The sequence below is a fragment of the Mandrillus leucophaeus genome, unplaced genomic scaffold, assembly GCF_000951045.1.
Source record: "Mandrillus leucophaeus isolate KB7577 unplaced genomic scaffold, Mleu.le_1.0 Scaffold1282, whole genome shotgun sequence".
In the NCBI taxonomy this organism is placed as follows: domain Eukaryota; kingdom Metazoa; phylum Chordata; class Mammalia; order Primates; family Cercopithecidae; genus Mandrillus; species Mandrillus leucophaeus.
Window position 1 is genome coordinate 31,445 of NW_012101232.1, and position 24,770 is coordinate 56,214.

General features: G+C 40.8%; 1 protein-coding gene across 1 annotated transcript in view; it reads left to right on the top strand.

Annotated features, from left to right (window-relative positions):
- The first annotated feature begins 18,822 nt into the window (after positions 1-18,822).
- Positions 18,823-24,770, top strand: part of SPIDR (scaffolding protein involved in DNA repair) — a 385,066-nt gene continuing 379,118 nt past the window's right edge. The window contains exon 1 of the mRNA XM_011972298.1: positions 18,823-18,950. Within this exon, the coding sequence (XP_011827688.1) occupies positions 18,948-18,950 (3 nt within the window). The 5' untranslated portion in view covers positions 18,823-18,947. The remainder of the gene's footprint in view (positions 18,951-24,770) is intronic.

Sequence of the window (24,770 nt, forward strand, 5' to 3'; positions counted from 1 at the left end):
TTTTATTTTGTTGAGCAGTGGTTTGTAATTCTCCTTGAAGAGGTCCTTCACATCCCTTGTAAGTTGGATTCCTAGGTATTTTATTCTCTTTGAAGCAATTGTGAATGGGAGTTCACTCATGATTTGGCTGTCTGTCTGTCTGTTATTGGTGTATAGGAATGCTTGATATTTTTTTGCACATTGATTTTGTATCCTGAGACTTTGCTGAAGTTACTTATCAGTTTAACGAGATTTTGGACTGAGATGATGGGGTTTTCTAAGTATACAATCATGTCATCTGCAAACAGGGACAATTTGACTTCCACATTTCCTAATTGAATACCCTTTATTTCTTTCTCTTGCCTGATTGCCCTGACCAGAACTTCCAACACTATGTTGAATAGGAGTGGTGAGAGAGGGCATCCCTTGTCTTGTGCCAGTTTTCAAAGCGAATGCTTCTAGTTTTTGCCCATTCAGTATGATACTGGCTGTGGGTTTGTCATAAATAGCTTTTATTATTTTGAGATACGTTCCATCAATACCTAGTTTATTGAGAATTTTTAGTATGAAGTGCTGTTGAATTTTGCCAAAGGCCTTTTCTCCATCTATTGAGATGATCATGTGGTTTTTGTCTTTGGTTCTGTTTATGTGATGGATTAAATTTATTGATTTGCATATATTGAACCAACCTTGCATCCCAGGGATGAAGTCAACTTGATTGTGGTGAATAAGCTTTTTCATGTGCTACTGGATTCGGTTTCCCAGTATTTTATTGAGGATTTTTGCATCGATGTGCATCAGGGATATTGGTCTAAAATTGTCTTTTCTTTTTGTTGTGTCTCTGCCAGCCTTAGTATCAGGATGATGCTGGCCTCATAAAATGAGTTAAGGAGGATTCCCTCTTTTTCTATCGATTGGAATAGTTTTTCAGAAGGAATGTTACCAGCTCCTCTTTGTACCTCTGATAGAATTTGGCTGTGAATCCGTCTGCTCCTGGACTTTCTGGTTGGTAGGCTATTATTACCTCAATTTCAGAGCCTGTTATTGGTCTATTCAGGGATTCGACTTCTCCCTGGTTTAGTCTTGGGAGGGTGTGTGTGTGCAGGAATTGATTAATTTCTTCTAGATTTTGTAGTTTATTTGTGTAGAGGTGTTTGTAGTATTCTCTGATGGTAGTTTGTATTTCTGTGGGGTCGGTGATGATATCCCCTTTATTATTTTTTATTGCGTCTATTTGCTTCTTCTCTCTTTTCTTCTTTATTAGTCTTGCTATTGGTCTATCTATTTTGTTGATCTTTTCAAAAACCAGCTCCTGGGTTCACTGATTTTTCGAAGGATTTTTTTGTGTCTTTATGTCCTTCAGTTCTGCTCTGATTTTAATTATTTCCTGCTTTCTGCTAGCTTTTCAATGTGTTGGCTCTTGCTTCTCTAGTTCTTTTAATTGTGATGTTAGGGTGTCGATTTTAGATTTCTCCTGCTTGCTGTAGTGGGCATTTAGTGCTAAAAATTTCCCTCTACACACTGCTTTAAATGTGTCCCAGAGATTCTGGTATGTTGTGTCTTTGTTCTCATTGTTTTCAAAGAGCATCTTTATTTTTGCCTTCATTTTGTTATGTACCTATTAGTCGTTCAGGAGCAGGTTGTTCAGTTTCCATGTCGTTGAGCGGTTTTCAGTGAGTTTCTCAATCCTGAGTTCTAACTTGATTGCACTGTGGTCTGAGAGACAGTTTGTTATGATTTCTGTTCTTTTACATGTGCTGAGGAGTGCTTTACTTCCAACAATGTGGTCTATTTGGGAATAAGTGTGATGTGGTGCTAAGAAGAATGTACATTCTGTTGAGTTGGAGTGGAGAGTTCTGTAGATGTCTGTTAGGTCCACTTGGTGCAGAGTTGAGTTCAAGTCCTGGATATCCTTGTTAATTTTATGTCACGTTGATCTGTCTAATGTTGACAGTGGGGTGTTAAAGTCTCCCATTATTACTGTGTGGGAGTCTAAGTCTCTTTGTAGGTCTGTAAGGAATTGCCTTAGGAATCTGGGTGCTCCTGTATTGGGTGCATAGATATTTAGGATAGTTACCTCTTCTTGTTGAATTGATCTCTTTACCATTATGTAATAGCCTTCTTTGTCTCTTTTGATCTTTGTTGGTTTAAAGTCTGTTTTATCAGAGACTAGAATTGCAACCCCTGCTTTTTGTTTTGTTTTGTTTTGTTTTCCATTTGCTTGGTAGATATTCCACCATCCCTTTGTTTTGGGCCTGTGTGTGTCTCTGCTCGTGAGATGGGTCTCCTGAATACAGCACACTGATGGGTCTTGACTCTATCCAATTTGCTAGTCTGTGTCTTTTAATTGGGGCATTTAGCCCATTTACATTTAAGTTTAATATTGTTATGTGTGAATTTGATCCTGTCGTTACAATGTTAGCTGGTTATTTTGCTCGTTAGTTGATGCAGTTTCTTCCTAGCATCAATGGTCTTTACAATTTTGCATGTTTCTGCAGTGGCTGGTACCAGTTGTTCCTTTCCATGTTTAGTGCTTCCTGCAGGAGCTATTGTAAGGGAGGCCTGGTGGTGACAAAATCTCTCAGCATTTGCTTGTCCGTAAAGGATTTTATTTCTCCTTCACTTACGAAGCTTAGTTTGGCTGGATGTGACATTCTGGGTTGAAAATTCCTTTCTTTAAGAATGTTTAATATTGTCCACCAGTCTCTTCTGGCTTGTAGAGTTTCTGCCATGAGATCCTCTGTTAGTCTGATGGTCTTCCCTTTGTGGGTAACCCGACCTTTCTCTCTGGCTGCCCTTAACATTTTTTCCTTCATTTCAACTTTGGTGAATCTGACAATTATGTGTCTTGGGGTTGCTCTTCTCGAGGAGTATCTTTGTGGCATTTCCTGTATTTCCTGAATTTGAATGTTGGCTTGCCTTGCTAGGTTGGGGGAAATCTGGTTAATATCCTGAAGTGTTTTCCATCTTGGTTCCATTCTCCCCGTCACTTCCAGGTACACCAATGAAACGTAGATTTGGTGTTTTCGCATAGTCCCATATTTCTTGGAGGGTTTGTTCGTTTCTTTTTACTCTTTTTTCTGTAAACTTCTCTTTTCACTTCGTTTCATTCATTTGATCTTCAATCACCTTTCTTCCACTTGATCGAATCAGCTGCTGAAGCTTGTGCAGGCATCATGTAGTTCTCATGCTATGGTTTTCAGCTCCATCAGTTCATTTAAGGTCTTCTCTACACTATTTATTCTAGTTACCTATTCATCTAATCTTTTTTCAAGGTTTTTGGCTTCCTCAATATGGGTTTGAGGATCCTCCTTTAGCTTTGAGAAGTTTGTTATTACTGATCTTCTGAAGTCTACTTCTGTCAGCTCATCAAAGTCATTCTCCATCCAGCTTTGTTCCATTGCTGAAGAGGAGCTGCGATCCTTTGGAGGAGAAGAGGTGCTCTGGTTTTTAGAATTTTCAGCTTTTCTGCTCTGGTTTCTCCCCATCTTTGTGGTTTTATCTACCTTTGGCCTTTTATGATGGTGACCTATAGATGGGGTTTTGGTGTGGATGTCCTTTTTGTTGATATTGATGCTATTCCTTTCTATTTTTTAGTTTTCCTTGTAACCGTCAGGACCCTCAGCTGCAGGTCTGTTGGAGTTTGCTGGAGGTCCACTCCAGACCCTCTTTTCCTGGGTGTCATCAGCAGAGGCTGCAGAACAGCAAATATTGCAGAACAGCAAATGTTGCTGCCTGATCCTTCCTCTGGAAGCTTTGTCTCAGAGTTTCACCCGGTTGTATGAGGTGTCAGTCAGCCCCTACTGGGAGGTGTCTCCCAGTTAGGCTACTTGGGATTCAGGGACCCACTTGAGGAGGCACGCTGTCTGTTCTCAGATTTCAAACTCTGTGCTGGGAGAACCACTGCTCTCTTCAAAGCTGTCAGACAGGAAGGACTTTTAAGTTTGCAGAAGTTTCTGCTGCCTTTTGCTCAGCTATGCCCTGCCCCCAGAGGTGGATTCTACAGAGGCAGGCAGGCCTTGTTGAGCTGTGGTTGGCTCCAGCCAGTTCAAGCTTCCTGGCTAGTTTGTTTACCTCCTCAAGCCTCATCAATGGTGGACGCCCCTTCCCCAGCCTCGCTGCCGCCTCCCAGTTTGATCTCGGACTACTGTTCTGGCAGTGAGCAAGGCTCTGTGGGTGTGGGACCCACCGAGCCAGGTTTGGGATAATATCTCCTGGTGTGCCGTTTGCTAAGAACATTGGAAAAACGCAGTATTAGGGCGGGAGTGTCCCGGTTTTCCAGGTACCGTCTGTGATGGCTTCCCTTGGCTAGGAAAGGGAATTCTCTGACCCCTTGCGCTTTCTGGGTGAGGTGATGCCCCGCCCTGTTTCAGCTCACACTCCGTGGGCTGCATCCACTGTCTAACCAGTCCCAATGAGATGAACCCGGTACCTCAGTTGGAAATGCAGAAATCACCCGTCTTCTGCATTGATCATGCTGGGAGACTGGAGCTGTTCCTATTCGGCCATCTTGGAATGATTGGGCTTTTCTTAATAATCCAACAAATTTGCTGTTATTGTAATCCCCGTTTTAATGAAATTTGTAGGAATTGAATTATGTAAGTTATGACAAAGAAAATTTGCAGATTCCCAAGAAAGTTCTCTGAGCAGCTCTGAGTATGATTGGTAAGGTTAGTGGTTTTAAACCTTTTTTTCCTTGACACGTGAAAGATGACATTTGTTATAATTTATGTGTCATGTTCTCAGATACATGCATTTCTGGCACAAGCTAATAATATCATGTCTGCCTTTTTTACTAAAAGAAAGCCTAATGGAAGGCGAATAAGTAAGTGTGATGGGAATCTGCTCTGATTTTTGTTTTGTTTTGTTTTGTTTTGTTTTTTTTAAAGATGAAGTCTTGCTCTGTCGCCCAGGCTGGAGTGCAGTGGCGTGTCTCAGCCCACTGCAGCCGCTACCTCCTGGGTTTAAGTGATTCTCCTGCTTCAGCCTCCCACGTAGCTGGGATTATAGGCGTGTGCCACCATGCCTGGCTAACTTTTGTATTTTTAATAGAGACAGGGTTTCACCGTGTTGGCCAGGTTGATCTTGAACTCCTGACTTTAAGTGATCTGCCTGCCTCAGCCTCCCAAAGTGCTGGGGTTTCAGGCGTGAGCCACTGTGCCCGGCCTGGTTTCTTAAAGGAGTAAATGTAAACGTTGGTACTTTATTATTTTATGACCATATCTAACATATTTTCCTAGCTGTTGACCACAGCCCATATCATATTATGGTCATGAATAGCTGGCTTAAATGAAAGTTTAAATTTGAAAGCAGTACTATACCATTTGAGAAACAGCTTTTGTGTGATACACAGTAGTTCCTCGTTTATCCACAGTTTGGTTTTCTGAGGCCTTAGTTACTCATGATCAGCCTCAATCTGAAAGTATTAAATGGAAAATTCTAGGAGTGATTAATTTTAAAGCGCACACACACCATTCTCAACAGCATAATGAAATCTGTTGCCACCCCATTCTGTCTCATCTGGGACATGAATCCCCTGTTTTGTCCCACCTATCCATGCTGTAGGTGCTCCTGCCTGTTAGTAACTTAGTAGCCACTCTGTTATCAGATTGACTATCACAGCATCTCAGTGCCGTGTTCACATCACTTTTTTTACTTCATAGTGGCCCCAAAGTGCACGAATAGTAATGCTGGCATGTTGTTATAATCGTTCTATTATTATGTTGTTAATTTCTTACTGTGTCTGATTTACAAATTAAACTTTATTATAGGTAGGTATTCATGGGAAAAACTATGGTGAATATAGCATTTGGTACTATCCATGTTTTCAGGCATCCACTGGGGGTCTTGAAACATATCCTCTCAGAACTGATTATTATTTTGAGGTCTCATGTTTTAAAAGCAGTGTGAAGAAGGTAGGTGAGTTCAGAAAGTCAACTGAGTTGGGTTTTGAAGACCGAGTGGGATTTACCACATTTAAAGTAGAAAACGTGGTAAAGAGCTGGGATGAAACGTGTGTTTAATTGTCATTGCAGGCTGGAGTATGGGACCCTAGGGTGAGGAAGATGATGAGAGATTAAATTATAAAGGTGGCTTGGGGCAAGATTGTGAAGAGATGTTAGGAGTCGATTTAAGTCTTAGAGGATAGGACTAGGTATAGCCACACTAGGCCACCAAGTAATTGGGTCACAAACTCAGGTGGCCATATAAATCAGGCAGGTGATTTGAATGTGTGAAGCAGGCTGATGCTAGACAATTGAAATGGGTAGGGGCTGCAGGAAAATGGAGAAAATGTGCTCATGGAACCATAGTAGTATTCTAGCCACTTGTTGCTGTATAAGAATACAGGTACCGTGTTATCTAAACTTCTCATTCTCTGTTAGAAGTCAGGAATTTGGTTTTATATATGTGATCTTCTGATTTACTAAGTATACCTGCTACTGCACACCTATCAGATTGGCTAAAGAAAACAATGAAACCCAAAAAATTTGACAACATTGAATGCTATAAGAATAGGGATTAACTGGAACTGTCATACATTGCTTTGAAAACATTTTAGTACTTTCTTATGAAGTTAATAATAAATTTACCATACAACCCAACAATCCCAATTTTAGGTATTTATCTGGGTGAACTAAAAACTTACATTGTCACAAAAAGCTGAATATGAAAGTTGATAGCAGCTTTGTTCATTGTCACCCAAAACTGAAAACCCAGATGTCCTTAAGTAGATGAATGGATGCGTCCACACAGTAGGTTACTGTCAGCAATAAGAAGCAACAGACCTAATCCATGCAAAATGTGGATGAATCTTAAATGCATTTTGCTAAGTGAAAGAAGGCAGGATCAAGTATACTACAATTATCTCATGATGGAAGACAGATCAGTGGTTAAAGAGGTTGGGGTAAAGGATTGACTACCGAAGGGCAATCGCTTTGCTGTGGAATGGAGGGGGTGGGGAGTTGGGGATGAGGAAACAATCCTTCTCGTACTATGGCATTGGATACACAACCTGTATATTTGTAAATGCCAAAGAGTGAATTTTATTCTATGCACATTGAAATAAATCAACCAGGTTGTCAAGGGAACCCAAGATGAAATGTAGACCAGTGATACAACCTTACTGAAGGAGGTGAGGAAAAGGGAACTGACCCAAGTAACTTTGAAATACAGTGTTTGTATTTTGTAACACTAAAGACAAAAAGAGTTATACACAAACATTGTACTTGAGTTGATAAATTCATTTTTCACAGCTGTATGACTTAGCAATTTTGAAGCTACTGTATATGTATACTATAATTGAATAAGTAAATACATTTCACATTGTAGATATTTAAAACTAGGAGGGGAGGAAGTTGCAAATAAGCCGTAGGAATGCTGGAATGAACCTTGTGCTGGATTGGAGCTAATCTGTCAGTGGGAATTTAGGTGTTTTCTTTGAAAAACACACACACGCACACACACACACACACACGCACAAATTCAAGGAATAAATGTAGCAACAAATCTGTGTGTATCATTTCTCTTCTCTGTCCACCGATAGGTCCTAAAAGCAGTGAGAAACAACCATACCTAGCACCTCCATCTTGGTTTGTAGTACCATTCTCCTGTAAGAGGAACCAGGGCTCCTTAGAAAAATGGCTGACTCTATGACCAAGGCAGAGAAAATACAGGATGAATCTGGAGGATCATGTGTGGTCAGAAAATAAGGAAGTGTTCTGAACAAAGCAGGTAGGGGAATGTCCAAAGGACACATCCAATCTGAGTGTTACACATGGCCAAAGCTGAAACAACTTGAGCGGTGAGATAAAGAACATTAGGTTATAGCTCAAAGAATCAAATAAATACAAGTTCATACTTATATAGATAATAAATACATAATAGAGAAAGAGCAGCTTTTCAGGAGAATTTTAAGTTTAAAAATATAAAAGGATTGGCTGAGCATGGTGGCTTAGGCCTGTAATTCAAGCACTTTGGGAGGTTGAGGCCGGCAGATCACTTGAAGTCAGGAGTTTGATACCAGCCTGGCCAACATGGTGAAACCCCGTCTCTACTAAAAATACAAAACACTAGCCAGATGTGTTGGCACGTGCCTGTAATCCCAGCTACTTGGGAGGCTGAGGCAGGAGAATCTCTTGAACCCTGGAGGCAGAGGTTGCAGTGAGCCAAGATTGCGCCGCTACACTTCAGCCTGGGTGACACAACAAGACTCTATGTCTAAAAAATAAAATAAATGAAATAAAAATGAAGGGTTGGGGACGGTGGCTTCCTCCTGTAATTCTAGCACTTTGGGAGGCCAAGGCAGGCGGATCACACGGTCAAGAGATCAACACCATCCTGGCCAACGTGGTGAAACCCCGTCTCTAGTAAACATACAAAAATTAGCTTGGTGTGGTGGTCCTTGCCTGTAGTCCCAGCTACTTGGGAGGCTGAGGCAGGATAATCACTTGAACTCGGGAAGCGGAGGTTTTTTGTGGAGAAGGGGTCTTACTATGTTGCCCAAGCTGGTCTTGAATTCCTGGTCTCAAATGATCCTCCCACCTCGGCCTCCCAAAATACTGGGATTACAAGCATGAGCCACCATGCCCAGCCCCAAATATTTCTTAACTACACAGGGAACAATAGTAACTTTATGTATTGAATCCTAGCTGACATCCTCTTAACCAAGTGATGAATGTTAGAAATGATTACGTATTGATACTGTGTACTCTCTGATATGAAGTGAGGACACACGACCACAAAATTCTTTACCCACAATTTAATCATGAGAAAGTATTAAACAAACCCAAAAATGGTGGGACATTCCACAAAATACCTGAACGATACTCTCTAATGTGCCAATTTCCTGAAAGACAAGGATAAACAGAAGAACTGTCACAGGTGAGAGGAGACTCAAGGCATGCCAGCTAACTGCCACATAGAAACCTGGGTTGAATCCTGAAACAGAAAAGCTGATGTCTACTGATTGAAGCCTTTAATTTAATTAGTAGTGTTGTATTGATGTTAATTTGTTAGTTTTCCTAATTATGCCATTGTTATATAAGATGTTAACATTAACATCTCTGAAGGTAGATGAAGACCATGTAGAAATTGTTTTTACTATCTTCGTAACTCTTCTGTATGTCTAAAATATTACTAGAACAAAAAGTTAAAACATTCTTCCCTTCATTGAGGTTGCCAGTCCCCTAATTCTCATGTATATTGAATGAGCACTACCTTCTTATATGCACAGATGAGGGTATGTACAAAAGTAGGTAGTCTCATTTCTTTATCACTCTGTGTAGGTGGAATAGTTTCTATAAGGATGATGCAGATGTTCTTTGAACCTTGGCACAATTCTAGTGCCAAGACTCCCTGAATTGTTGAAGTGCTTTTGTTTAATACTGTGAAATGCTACATGAGAGGACATCCTAGCAAATACATAATATAAATGATGGTTTTGTATTAAAAAATCAACTAACATAGTGCACAGGGTGTTTTTATTTGTTGGATACATGGTTATAGCATATAAATACATAGTAGAGATGGCCTTTTTTTTTTTTTTTTTTTTTTTTGAGACAGAGTCTCGCTCTGTTACCCAGGCTGGAGTGCAGTGGCGTGATCTTGGCTCACTACAAGCTCCACCTTCCAGGTTCATGGCATTCTCCTGCCTCAGTCTCCCAGGTAGCTGGGACTACAGGCACCTGCCACCACGCCTGGCTAAATTTTTTGTATTTTTAGTAGAGACAGGGTTTTACTGTGTTAGCCAGGATAGTCTCGGTCTCCTGACCTCATGAACCACCCACCTCAGCCTCTCAGAATGCTGGGATGACAGGCGTGAGAGATGACTTTTTAATTACAGAAAAATTTTAAGCCCAAGCTGACTTCTAAACACAATTTTGGTCCATATATCCCATAGGCATCAGTTGATATCAAGATATTTTGATTAGTTTTTAACATTCATATAAGTAAACTATATTTGGAAAAATAAATCTGCTTAGGAAAAAAAGAAGCTTGTATTGAGGGTAAACCATATATATTATGTTTTAATTCTTTTTCTTTGACCCCTCTCTCCATGTTTGATGTTACCTAGAACTTAACTTTTTGAACACAAGTTGAACAAAATGATGTCATAATTTTGAAAGCATAACTTTTAAAGTACAGTTGGCCCTCCATATCCATGGAATATGTGGATTCAACCAACCATGGATCAAAAATATTCGGAAAGACAAATTCTACAAAGTTCCAAAAAACAGAACTTGATTTTGCCACACTGAGTACTACACTGAATGAAGTGATACGTAGGCATTGTGTTAGGTATTATAACTAATCTAGAGATGAGTTAAAGTATACAGGAGGATGTACATAATCTTATATGCAAATACTACATCATTTTTAGATCAGGAACTTGAGCATCCTTGGATTTTCTTGTCATCGGAGTGAGCAGGTCCTAGAACCAGCCCCCCATGTGTACTGAGGGATGACTGTATATTATTATTTTGAAAGAGCAGATATTCAGAATCCTTTAAACATTTTACTGTGTTAGAAATAATTTGGGCTGAGTGCAGTGGCTCATGTCTGTAATCCCAGCACTTTGGGAGGCTGAGACGGGTGGATCACGAGGTCAAGAGATCAAGACCATCCTGGCCAACTTGGTGAAACCCCATCTCTACTAAAAATACAAAAATTAGCCGGGCGTGTTGGTGGGCACCTGTAACCCCAGCTACTCAGGACGCTGAGACAGGAGAATCACTTGAACCCGGGAGGCAGAGGTTGCAGTGAGCCAAGATCGCACTACTGCACTCCAGCATGGAGACAGAGCCAGACTCCATCTCAAAAAAAAAAAAAAAAAAAAGAAAAGAAAAGAAAAGAATTTGACCATGTACTTCTTGTTTTCATCTGGGGTCTAGGCTATAAAATACAAACATTACAGTTAAAGGCTTTTTATGTCTGTTTGTCTTACCCTAGACATTGGATATGTATTGCTATAGGATGAGAGATCTGATTTATTTTAGCCACTAGCAGTAAATGTGGTGAAAAATTAAGACTGAAAACTACAATGTTGAGGGGTGAAAGGAAGGACTAAACATTTTTCATTGCGGTGGATTCTGCCAGTGTAGACTGCGAAATGTTTGTGGTTTGGATCTTGTTCACTCTGAACGCTTTAGGCCTTGTGTAGGTTTTCCCCAGAGTATGAGGTGGTTGTGAACTGCTTTTGCTAATGGTGAGAATGAGCTATCATAATGTTATATAACAAGGATGGCATTTTGGGAGACCCAAAATTTAGGGGAAAAGGAGGATGGCAAAAACTAAGTTAGTAAAGTAACTTGAAAAGTTACTCTTTCTGTCGGGCGCAGTGGCTCATGCCTGTAATCCCAGCACTTTGGGAGGCCAAGGCAGCGAGGTTGAGAGATCAAGACCATCCTGGCCAACATGGTGAAACCCCATCTCTACTAAAAATACAAAAATTAGCTGGGCATGGTGGCATGCGCCTGTAGTCCCAGCTACTTGGGAGACTGAGGCAGGAGAATTGCTTGAACGCGGGAGGCAAAGGTTTCAGTGAGCCGAGATCATACCACTGCACTCCTGCCTGGCGACAGAGCGAGACTCTGTCTCAAAAAAAGTTATTCTTTCAAAATTATGATACAATATTGTTCAACTTAATTTTGTTAAATTTTTGTTCAAACAGTTAAGTTCTAAATAACATAAAACGTGGGGGGAGTCAAAATAATTAAAATCGTGTTTTTTCTGAAAGTGTATAGACTGCCTGCCTACTTATATATATGCAAGATGGTGTTTTACTTGCCTTCTCATTTGCATCTTGTCCTTGTGGCTGAGTTAGCAGGACCTGTGTGGGAATGACATAACTTCACCACCTCTTACCTGCTCCAGCTGCATCGCGTGAGAGGGCTGAACTGTGGCCTAGATTTTTCTCTAGGGCTTTCCACGGAAGTGAGTCAACACATTGTTTCTGGCTTTACTTGCTGTCCCTCCCTAATATGCAAGCTTAGGGTGCTTTGGAATTTTCCAGGTACAGTGTTGGAGAAGTTGTAACACAGGAGGAGGCCAGAGCGTAGGTTTAGTGTGGGGAGAGGGTTGGAGCAGTTGTTCAAGGGAAGCATTGAACATGACCAAAATGGTGTGAGGATAAAAATGTTACCTGAATTAAACATGTATCAAACACTGAAAATCCCTTATTATATTTTAGTATCTTTTATCATTGTATTTTAAAATTGATTTAAATCTATACTGAATTTTTTTTTTTTAATGTGGATTTCAACACTTTTTTTGTGCTTTTGCCAAGAACACAGTGTTCTGTTAAGTCATTCGGTGACGAAGATTGCTGGCTTGCTGCCAGCCCCGGTCAAGTTCATTCACATAAGTTTCAGTGTAGATTCTGACTGAGTGAGGAATGTTCCTCTTGTCTTTGCATGTTAGGTGGGTCTGGGAAATTAGTTGTTTAAAACAAGCTTATTAACACTTTTGTTTTTTCAGGGTTATCGGTTTTTTTTTGCTTTTAAGGCTTCATATACAGACAATGCTTTGATACTAGTATCACATTCTTCTCTATTTACTGATTTTCTGTGCCTGATTTGGTGAAATAACAGCTCTCCTAACCATACCAGATTAGAATCTACCGTATAACATATTGACTCTGCTGTATCATTTTAAGGTAGTATTTTATACCTTTAAAGAAAATATATTCAGGAAGTGCTTTTCTCAGTCATATATGTGAATCTAAAAATTGTGAAACGTGACTTAGAAGCTACAAATACATGGTGTTTGATAAGGTGTATATACCTATGAAGATATATACATGTTTATGTATTTTATTAATTCCTTCACTGATAGTTCTTCCTCAGTTTCTTTTCTTTATTTCATTTGCCATCTTTTTTTTTTTTTCAGCCACAGAGGTGCATTGACTTGTTTGCATTAAAAATGCAACCAGTATACAAAAAGCTAAGGATTATAGCTTATTGATCACTCATTTAGCACTTAGCAGTTTTGCCTGAAAATTACACATATTTAAATAATTTTTTTAAAAAATATTTGATTTCTGAGTGAACAAACATATTCTGCCTTAAAACTAGCCCACAAGACATTCAGACACTAATGTTTTTTCTATTCATTGTAGTATTTAACCAAGGTAATAAATTTATGTCGATACTGATGACTGTTGTTACTTATTTATTGTAAATTTTTTTTTTTTTTTTTTTTTTTTTAGAAACAGGGTCTTGCTCTGTTGCCCAGGCCGAAGGGCAGTGGTGCAATTATAGCTCACTGCAGTCTTGAATTCCTGGGCTCAGGTGATCCTCCTGCCTCAGCCTCTTGAGTAGCTAGGACCGTAGGTGCGTACCACCATGCCTGGCTAATTTTGAAATTTTTTGTAGAGATGATGAAGACATGATGAAGATGTGTTGCCCAGGCTGGTCTCAAACTCCTGGACTCAAATGATACTCCTGCCTCGGCCTCCCAGAGTGTTGGGATTACAGGCATGAGCTACCACACTGAGCCCTGATGAAAGTTTTTTGTTTTTGTTTTCTTGAGATGGAGTTTCACTTTTGTCACCCAGGCTGGAGTGCAGTGAAGCGATCTCGGCTCACTGAAACCTCTGCTTCTCCGGTTCAAGTGATTCTCCTGCCTCAGCCTCTTAAGTAGCTGGGATTACAGGCATGCAACACTGTGCCTGAATAATTTTTGTATTTAAAGTAGAGACGGGGTTTCACCACATTGGCCAGCTGGTCACTAAACTCCTGGCCTCAGGTTATCCACCCACCTTGGCCTCTCAAAGTGCTGGGATTATAGGCATGAGCCACTGTGCCTGGCCAATGAAGGTTTTTTGTAAAAAAAAAAAAAAAAAAAGCCTTAATGTCTGTTGCAATATGTGATTTTTTTTTTTTTTTTTTTTTTGCTAATGTCTGGTAATTAGCATTTTTGTGATTAATCATTATGTCCTTGTTCATTAATGCCTTTCTAGAATCTGATAGAATGCCTGGCTCACAGTTGCTCATCAGGTACTCAAAACCTGAACAATGGGTAACAACCATGGCTCAGATTTGCAGTAATGGAGCGTTTATGTCCAGGAACCTATTTGATATCACACATACATAAAAAATAAATAAAGCAAGTAAATCACAAGTATATGTTTTTACAGACATAGAATAAGTATTTAAAACCAAACATATTATCAGAAAGCTATATTATAACCATTCCTTTGGGATATTTTTCTGCATGGGTTACATTGGCTGGGCTACTTAAAATCAGAGTCCAGTAAAGTTCGAATGGAAGTTACGTATTTTCCGATTAAATCTTCCTTTGACAAAGATATTTATTCATTGTTCTTCCAGGGACCTCTAAACACTATTAAATATTTTTTAAATGTAGATTGGACGTGCATAGATTTCTCAGAAAACCTTTTCCTGTTAAATTCTGGAAGGAGTTTACTGCTTCCTCCCACTTCCCCTGTGGTGGCTCTGTTGCAGTTGTTAGTTGAGAGCTCGGCTTGGGTATCATATCACAATAGTGCCAAGAGCCTTGGCATAGCTCTTGGTAATCATTGCCCTATTTACCTCTCTCCCCAAATAGGCTGCAGGTTCCTTGAGGGCCAGGATCATCATGAATGAGTGAGTGAATGAATGAATGTAGCAGATACAACCCATGTGGACAAGTAGTGGCAGGAGCTAAAGCTGGTGGCAAAGACTTGTATGCTCATGAGCTAATGATCGAAATACCTGTATCTATGATAACAGCATAATAGATACAACAGTTTAAACATTAAGTCTTCATGAAAATAGAATTGGTGATATTATACTTTTTGATTTATACTTATTCCCTTAAATTTCTCTACTTTTATCAAACAGTTTTACTGCTGAAGTGAAGGTGATGGGATAAAGTTAAGAGATCAGAGTCGCTGTCATGGGAGCATAATTAGTCATTCAGTGAAGGCTCCCTCAGAGTATTCATCAATATCGATGCATTCCTATGGGAGCTGAGAATATTTAACAAAATATGTCTCCTGATGTAATCAAAATTTTCAACCATGAGAAGAATTAAGTGGAGAAAGATTCTGCACTTAATTAGGAAAAATAGTTAAAGAAAGGAGTGTCTAATGATCACATGGCTTGGTCATTTGAAAACCTATTACCAGGATTATATACGACAGTTAAATTTTAAGTAGACTGCTCATTAACAAAGCTGAAGTGTCCCATGGGTTGACTATGTGGCTGTGATTGTATAACTTACATTTCCAGAAGAAATTTTGGTGGAAAACATGATAGCACAGACAGCACATTTGTAGTGGGCGATAGCAGAGGATAGGGGGTGGTTTGCATCTGTTACCTAAAGTAAGACCAGTATGAACATAAAGTCCTAGAAAAATTTGATTGCTGAGCTTTGGTTTTTAAAATGCGTACAGTAAATGACAGCTGCTGTTTTGTGGGCACCTACCTACTATGTGGGATGCTGCAGAATCTATTTTACACATACTTTCTCACTCAGTTTCCTCAATTACCCTGTTGAAATAGGGTTTATTTTGCATGTGAGATAACTTGGCTGTGTCTCAAATAAATTAAAAGCTTGCCTAGCATTACTTGCCAAGAAGGGGCAGAATGAGGACAACCAAGGGAATCTTTGAATTAGATCATTAAGAGAAGAATCCCCTTGTATTCTACTAGTCAGTTTAAGTTGAGTGCTTGTGTAACATACTTTCTTAAATAGGTAGGAAATTAGGGGAAAGAGTGTGAATTTATCAGCTAGGCTTATAAGAGAACAGTTAAACTTTCTATGCTAGCCTGCTTCTTGTTCATCTTTTACTAAGAGTCTGGCATCCAGATTTCTGGACCTTGGCACACTTTGGTATTTGTTATGAAGAAAGGAAAATCATTCTACCTGGTTCCCATGTCCCAACACCCACGCCATAGCTACCTGTCAGAACTCGCTGTGCTTATCTGTCCTGCGTGGGAGATGGCAGCACTCTGCCCTGCTCAGTGTATGTCTGGTGGTTACTTGAGACATCCACCAGGCTTAGCTCTAGGATATCTGCCCGAAGAAAAGATGGGGTGGAGGGGCTTTGATGGCCAAGAGAAGAAAGAAATTCGCTCAAATCAAACTTGTTTATTTATCTTATCTTTCGTCCATTGTTTTATTCTGGCCATGGGTTACATTCTTTCTGTGGTATGATGGAGCAAGATAGCATTTATTTTCCGTACCATATAATTTTTGGTTCTTTTGTTTTAATTGAATTGAACTTCTAAGAAGGCAAGCACAATGAGCATAATACTCATTTCCATAAATACGTGCTTTTGTTTTGTTTTTCACTTTTAAGAAAGAAATTTGAAGTGTGGAATTTGGAGTTGTGAAAAAAAATAGGGAAGAAAATGGACAGGAAATAAGGAGACAGGAAAGGAGATCTCATACATGTTGATCATCTAGTGATTAAGGCCACATGAAGGTCAGTAAATGATACTGGAGAGCATTAAATAAGAAGTACTCACCTGTGATTTCAGCAGCTTGTATGTAGTCACGGAAATATGTGTGGTTTACATTCACTCTGGCAGTCTTTCCTCTCCAACCTGGTGAGAATTAGCAACCCTGTTTTCTAGACCTGTTAATCAGTAAATGACTGTTTGGCACACCATTTTATTTTTTATTCTTGTTTGGGTGTGTTTTTGTTTTAGGTCTCGCTCTGTTGCCCACAGTGGAGTGCAGTGGCTGTTCACAGGTGTGATCATGGCTCACTGCAGCCTTGAACTCTTCCTGGGCTCAAGGAATCCTCTAGTCTCAGCCTTCTGAGTAGCTGGTACTACAGACATGGCACACCACAGTGGCTAATTTTTATAAAAATTTTTATAGAGATAGATTCTCACTGTGTTGCCCCAGCTGGTCTCAAACTCCTGGGCACAAGTGATTCTACCGCCTCAGCCTACTGAGTTGCTAGGATCACAGATGTGAGCCTCCTTGCCTGGTCTTTTTTTTTTTTTTTTTTTTTTTAATTTTTAAAGAAATAAATATTAAGAGATTATCTTATTTTTTCTCAAATACCTTATGTTAGAAATGATATATTTACAACGTATGCTCACTCCTGAGTTTGGCCTGTTTTCCTGAGGTGTCAGAAGACAGGATCTAATACTACATTTTAAGATTAAGGTTTGAGGCTAAAATCTCTCTACAGCCTTCCCACAACAATCTCGTGAAGAAGAAATGATGAAATCAAGCCATGTCATTTCTCCCTGTTGGTATTTCTAAACATGTCATGGCATTGGCTTGGATTGTCTCATTAGAATTTATTTTGCAGTTCAATTGCATTATCTGATCCCTATATTACTTCAGTAGCAGAATTTTAAACACTTTATGTCCATTTTCTGCTTTTATGGGCTTTAGTTCTGCCCATTGGTATTTACATTTAGGAAGTTAGGACGTAGGATACATATATACAGATATCTCCCCCCTGCCACCCATTCCAGCACAAATAAATCTCATTGCTTTTTCTCTCTATTGACCCGTGATCGCAAAAATTTCTGGTAGTCTCTAGGTGGAGGCAATTGGAGTTAACATTTTTGTACAGTTTGTTTTCATGTTAAGACACTAACTCTAGCATGACTAGGATTTCAAAGACATCTGTTTATAGGATTGAGCACAGAGATCTGATTCCCTCCCACCAGTTAAAAAAATTGTTTAAAAAAAAGGTTTTTTAAACAAATTTTGTATAGTTCTGTTTTATAATATCCACCCTGGCACATTCAGTAAAAGTTTCAAACTTTGAACTTCTCTTTTTTTGGAAAGCACCATGGGTCAAGGGCCCTGTTTGCTTAGGAGTCCCGGGTCCCCTTTGTGTGTCAGAGCATGTAAAGGAACCTGGAACAGCCTTTCTTCTGGGCTGTCCTCAAAGGGGCAAAAAGGAAAAAAGAGTCGATGAATGCAAGGTGGTGATTTTATGACTCACCTTTTCTGTAGTGACATGCATGGGTAGAGAATGAATTTGTTTAAATTCTTTTTTCCCATATTTCTAGAAAATCTACTACTACAGGTAGATGTTAAATGAGATTTTGATTGCTCAGGATTGTGCCCTATAGAGTTTGTGATTATTCTATAGTGGGTAGAGAGCATCTTGTCTCTGAAGAAAGTATAGTCCTTGTTTCTGTATGTTTTTTAACTCATTACTGGTTTTCATTTTGGAATGTGCTGCCAGCCCCCTTCTTTAAAAAAACGTGATCCTCCATAAGAACAAGCTATGATACTGTGATAAGTATTGGCTTCCATGCTATATTGTACATATGTATGCATGTATGTCAAAGTGTTTGAAAGAGCCTGGAACAATTTATCATTGAAATAGAGGGACTAGCTTTCCGTGGAGGGAGGCAACAAGAATCAGGTTCTTCGTCTAATTGCTGCATGGTTAGTGATTTGTCTATTATTTCTCAGTAGTCCCTAAGTAGCCAAACTGTATCATTCTTCAGTTTTAATTTGGTGAGCCAGGAGAAATTAATTTTGCACAACTTGTTTGTCATTGATCTATTTTAACTATATTGTAGAATAAGCTCCAGGGCAGGAGCCTATGAATGCCTGTGGACCAGGCAGGTGGTGAAAACCCATAGGCCCATAGGGCTCTGTTTGACTGGAGAGGCTGCCATGACTGAGCACCGGGGCTGTTGGTAAACTCCAGCCAGCTGTGTGTGCCTTGAAAGGATATGCTTCCAGCGTTGTCAGGTCTTCTCAGTTTTAAGAGAGCTGGCTGTCCAGATAAGTATGTGAAATCTCCCACTTTCTGCATGTTGGCAGCTAGTTCAAATGGAAAACAAAACAAAAAAACAGAAGTGAAAAAGTCTGTGGGGCAAAAATTTGTCTACTGGTCACCAGTTTGTGTCCAGTGCTTGAAGGTATCTAGTGGTGTTTTCAGCCTTCTTGGACGTGCTGGACCACAAACATTGCTTTGGTGCCGTTTGTGTTCATGGTAGGATAAGACTTTGATTCAACCAATACTTCTGGAGTATATGGTGAGCATTCACATATTATTTCGCACTTTAAAAAAATGCTGATGGATTTTTTAATATTAAAAATAAACAAGTGATGCTGATAAAAGTATAACATGACCACAGTTACTTAAAAGAAGGTAGCAAAAGTCCCAGTGCTGTGATCTCAGGTACTTCTGACCTCAGTTTTATCATCTGCAAATTGGGAATGGTAATATCTACTTCTAGAACTTGTGGTGATGTTCATATGGAGCAACAGGAGGAGGAAAGGTGCATTGTCAGCCACAAGGCACTACATGAATTTATCATGGGAACAAATCATTAATTTTTATAAGAATTCAGTTCAGCCTTCCATCCATCCTAGGAGGAGACAGGATGAGCACTCAGTGCTGCTGGTTTGTGGATCTGTGGCACACTGTGGCTCCAAGGAGGGGCCTGGGTGGGGATGGCCATCCCACTTGTGAATTGGGCAGTCCACAGTCCCAGAGCTAATAAACTTGGGTTGGATGAGGCTGGGTTAGGCAGGTAGGAACCAAAACCAAATATTCACACGTGAGTGCTAGTTAGAGCTGTGTTTCTCACAGGATGCTCCTCCAACCACTGACTACAGCAGCTGGAAACTTCTCAGCAATGCACATTCTCAGACCCTCCAGCCACCTCTGAATCAAACTCTGGGGTGGGGCTCCACCCTCCTTGTTTTAACAGCTCTAATGGTGGTTCTCTGGTTTGAGAGTCACTGAGATCTTAGAGGGCCATGCTGAACAGCAGGCTTGTAGGTGGGAGGATTACAGTTTAGAGGAGATGAGGAATGTAAGACGGAAGAGGGCAGGCAAGGGCAGGAGCACCAGCCTGAGGCCAGGCTTTATTTTAGTTGGCTCCATATGGTTTGAGAGAACAGGCCCTTCATGATGAAAGTCAGGGATGCAGGGACCCTTAGTTATGAGGGACAGCACACGTGCTCCCGGACTGCCGTTTGGCATAACTGTCCAGACCAGAGGCTCCATGTGCTACACATTTTTTTCAGCCCTTGATAGTCAGAGGTAGACCTTGAGAAGTATCCAGAGTGGGCCCAGCACAGCTTATTGGTGGCCAGAAGTGTGATCACAGGTGCCGAAGCCTGGCAGGTGTGGAACTGCGTGCTGCAGCAGTGGGTGTGCCACCTGTGTATTTGCATGCAAGTGTAGCACACTTATTTGAGGTCAGCTCAGTGGAGACCAGCTGTGCTGTCCTAGACATGGCCTATGGTGCCGCAGCCTGAGAGATTCTGCTGAGAGTGTGACTGCCGTTTATAGTGTTGACAGAATCCATTGTATCACTTTTAAAGACCTGTAATGATTGTGATTAGCCGCAGAGTTGAAAACTCCCTAAGTGCTATTGCTTACTACTGGGAGTCAGGACTGACGAGTCCTCCTATGCGTCCTGTGGCCTGGAAGGCTGCCTTGAACGCATCTCCCCTGGTATGAAGGCCCCTGACTCAGCCTCATCTCCAGCATTTCCTCCCCTTGCTCTTTGACCACACATCACTACATACTGGCATGCCAGATCTCTGCCAGTTTTAGAATGTATATTGATTGCGTCATCTTCTTCGTTTTAAATGAAATAGATCAGGCACACAAAAGTGTAAAGGGAAAAACCAAAAAAATATAAAGAGAAGGAATGAACACTCATATATGGTGTTTTTTGTTTGTTTATTTGTTTTCTTTTTTGAGACAGAGTCTGTCGCCCAGGCTGGAGTGCAGTGGCACAATCTTACTGCAACCTCCACCTCCCGGGTTCAAGTGATTCTCCTGCTCCAGCCTCCCTAGTAGTTGGGACTACAGTTGTGTGCCACCATGCCCGGCTAATTTTTTTTTGTATTTTTATTAGAACAGGATTTCACCATGTTGGCCAGGCTGGTCTTGAACTCCTAACTTCAAGTGACCCACCTTGGCTTCTCAAAGTGCTGGGATTACAGGCGTGCGCTACCACGCCCAGCCAGAGTTCTTTTTTCTGGCCAACATCGCCCATTAGACAACATACCTGTTCTCACCAAATCCTATTCTGCCTGCAGATGGTCAGCCCAGATGTGTCGTGTCTACCTAGTAAATTGACAGGGCAGTGAGTTTCTCAGGGCTCACATTACAGTAAGCTCCACAGAGTCCCCTCGACAAGTTCATGTAGCAAAAGCATCTCTGAGGGAATTAAAAGGTGTAGAAATTAAAGTTGTTTTCTTTTTTGAGATGGAGTCTCGCTCTGTTGCCCAGGCTGGAGTGCAGTGGTGCAGTCTCAGCTCACTGCACACTGTGTCTCCCGGGTTCACGCCATTCTTCTGCCTCAGCCTCCCAAGTAGCTGGGACTACAGGCGCCTGCCACCACTCCTGGCTAATTTTTTTGTATTTTTAGTAGAGACGGGGTTTCACCATGTTAGCCAGGATGGTCTCAATCTCCTGACCTCTAGATCTGCCCGCCTTGGCCTGGGATTACAGGCATGAGCCACCACGCCCAGCCTTTTTGACCTAAAAAAAAATTAGGTCAAAGAGTATTTTAGACTCTTCACTCTCCTGGTTTCCCTTCTTTCCTCCCCAGGCTCTGGCAGTGATCTCTGGGGAGGAAGCTTGTTGGATGGCTACTTCCCACAATGCTTATATTTGGGGCCATAGTGAACAGTTATTTATGTTACCTAAATGATATTTTAAAAAAATACTCCCTTTCTGATTTTTGCCGTCCATGGAACTGAACTATGCTCTATGCTACAATTCAGTTTGGGGATCCCTGAGCTCACATTCTAGTTAGTAGGGTGTGGTGGCCAGCTACCAGAGTGGTATCTAGGTGGTTTTTCTGTTTTGTCGGTTTCTCTTTCTCTCTCTCTTTCATTTTGGTGGTGGGTAAGGAAAATCACTCTCTTCTAGCAAGGTCTATGAGCTATTTTGGGGACATGAAGGAAGGTGGTGGATGTCCCTTTAGAGGGTCTACACTCATTTGAAGGTAGTGATCTTCTAAATACACTTGGATCATTGTTTCAGGAGAGAACATGGAGAAGGGGAAAATAAGCTTTTTGTGCTGAGTTATTGCTTCTATAAAACTGTTATTCTTCAGCTAAATAGGAAATAAAGCATTTGGTTCTTGATGAAAGTATTTTGTACATTTTGCGTAGAACAGTAACTGGTGACATTTAATCCTGTATAGGCTTGAAACTGACCTCAGCCTCTTACAAACTCTCACAGGGCTTCTGCCTTCTTGGACAGCAAGCCAGGGTTACTATGAGTAGACATTCCTTTGGTACCTTCTGTGTCCTTGACCTGTATTCTGCAGCCGGAGCCTCCTGGTAGCTCCCAGCTGAAGAGTTCACCTGGAGAGTTACTGCCATCATGTTGGCCTAATTTGAGTCAAAAGTAATCAAAAGAACCCTGGCTCTTGTTCCAAAAAGTGTTTTTGATGTAGAGCTTCAATGCAAGTTTTGTTTTTCAATATGTAGGGTGTGACGAACCTACCCCAGGAAGAGGGAATCATTCCACTAGTTGGTTCGGGGTGCTCAGTTGTTTAATTATCGGTTTGGCAGGCCCCAGTTTTTCTTCAGTTCACAAATAGAATTCTCATTTGGAATATATCCAATGTTCATTTGGTTTCTTTCAGTTGCAGCAAATCTTACTATGATTTGAGTTTTTTAAATACCATGTTTTTCAGGAAGTCTTTTCAGTGGCATTTTCTGATAATGGCGGCCTCATAATCCAAAAAGAAGTCTGTTAAAAAGCAGATTTGCCTATAATCATTACCTTTTTTCTGAGTTTGTAATCAGACCTCATCTTGAATCGGTAAATCCTGTGGAGTCTCAGGTGATTTTCCTGACTTTCCCTGCATGCATGGAGGCAGGTAGCAGTTGGATGGGCCTTTATGCCCCGTCATGTGCAGGAGCCCCGGCAGAGCCCTGCTGCTGCCCTCCGTCTTCCCCACAGCAAGCCTGCTGCCTGTACAGCTTGTGCTTCTCTGTGCATGTACGGCACAGCATCTGTAGCAAAAGGAGTCTGCAAGTATTTTGGAGAGTAAGACCTGCATGGCTTGTTTTCTTCTGCCAGAGAACCTAGAACAGGCAAAGACATACATGTATTTTTCCTTTAGAGTCATCAAGCTCCTTCCTGGACATTGAACTTTATGATAATCTGTGGGTGAATCTGCCCTGTTCCTGTACTTGCAGAGAGGGTCTGCCTGGCCTCCTTCCACATTCACACAGTCCAACTGGCATGAGAAAGGATGGAAGCCTCTTCGCACCTGTGCCCACTTACCTAGAGTTGCCTTTCCCTATCGGCAAACACCATTATTGAGTTCTTCCAGAGACTTAAATAAATGTTTTTGAAGATCTGTTGCCCGCCCTTTACAGACACCTGGCAGCATGTTCCACAACTGCTCAGGAGACCCATGCACACTTTAGCATGCCTCGGCTCTTTCCGAGCAACATGGGCAGGTTTCTTTTTTTTACCCCCATGGTGTGCAGCCTTGCATTGCGTGGCAGTACCCTCATCTGTTTAGCTGTCCTTTCTAGGTGGACTTTCAGATTGTTTCCCATCTTTTGCATGTGAAAATGCACATTTTCCAAGTTCTGTTCCTTTTCCTGCTTTAAAGCTTTTTGACCTTTTTCCTAGAATTTTTTGTTTATTCCTGTTTTAAGAGTTTTGAATTTTATTTAATTGAAACATGAAATAAATGTACTTTTCTATGCCTCTGGACTATTATTTATGCTGTTACTTCATTCATGCAGAGGCAAGGGTGGAAGACCTATTTTATTAACCTCTGTTCTAAAGACTGTTCTTCCAGGCAAGTAAAGATAAGGAGATCATAAAAATAGGTGAAAGGTCAGGACAGGAAATGCAGATTGGATTGTGAGAAAAAAGAAAAGCAAAATTTGCTTAATTTCATGTGTGTGCTGCATAAATGCTATGGGATAAGAAAAAGAATGTATATGTTTACACATACATGCACAAGCGTGTGTGCACGCACACACAGAGTTCCTGATATAGTGGGAAAGGTAAAATGTACCTATTAAAAAATGACTTAAAGCCAAAGCAACATAAAGATAAAACCAGGTGGTATAGGTCAGAAGACAGCAAGTAAGTTGCAGATGAGAGTGATGAGACGTCTTTTTGGAGCTGACCCTTCCCCTGCTAGGGCGTGTCTGCCTGAGAGAGCAGCTGAGCAGAGGCTGATGGTGGGGTCAGAATGTGAGGTGTCCCAGGGACTGAGGGTGTGGTGTGGCATTGGATGACGGGGTTTGGAGTGTGACTCTGGAGTCCAGGGCACACTGTTGGCCTTAAGTGCTGGGATGAGGAGCTTGGATTGCTGTGATTAGATTGAGGGGCTGTGGTTCCTGGAGAGGAGAGCATGGAACACAGTGTTAGGGACTTCCTTGGGAGATATGTGTAGGATACGGCAAGGCTGTGCACAGATAGAAAGAACAGGAAAGGAAAGGGAGGTCATTGTAGGAGATCAGCATTTCTAATGATTCTGCTCTAGATACAAAGTGTGTTTGAGAGTGGAGAGGAAGGGCAAGTTGTTAAGATTGATTGTTGAATTAGTTTCAGTTTGATATTAAAGAGAATGTAGAGTAAATGATAATCCCTCGAAGGTGGAGATGCTGGCAGTGCTGGCAGCCTGGTGGTATAATAGAAATCTGAGAAAGGGGGAGGTTATTAAGTCAGTTTTATCAGGTAAGGTTGAATGAAATAATTAAATTTAAGTGCCTCTTGGGTATTTGCAAAGATGTATAGATTAAGGCTAAAAGGGTTGAAGAAACAGATTCGGGAGTTACCTATGATTTCTTTTGGTTATTCTGCTCTCAGGATTGAAAACTAAAGAATCTCAGTACCATGTTTC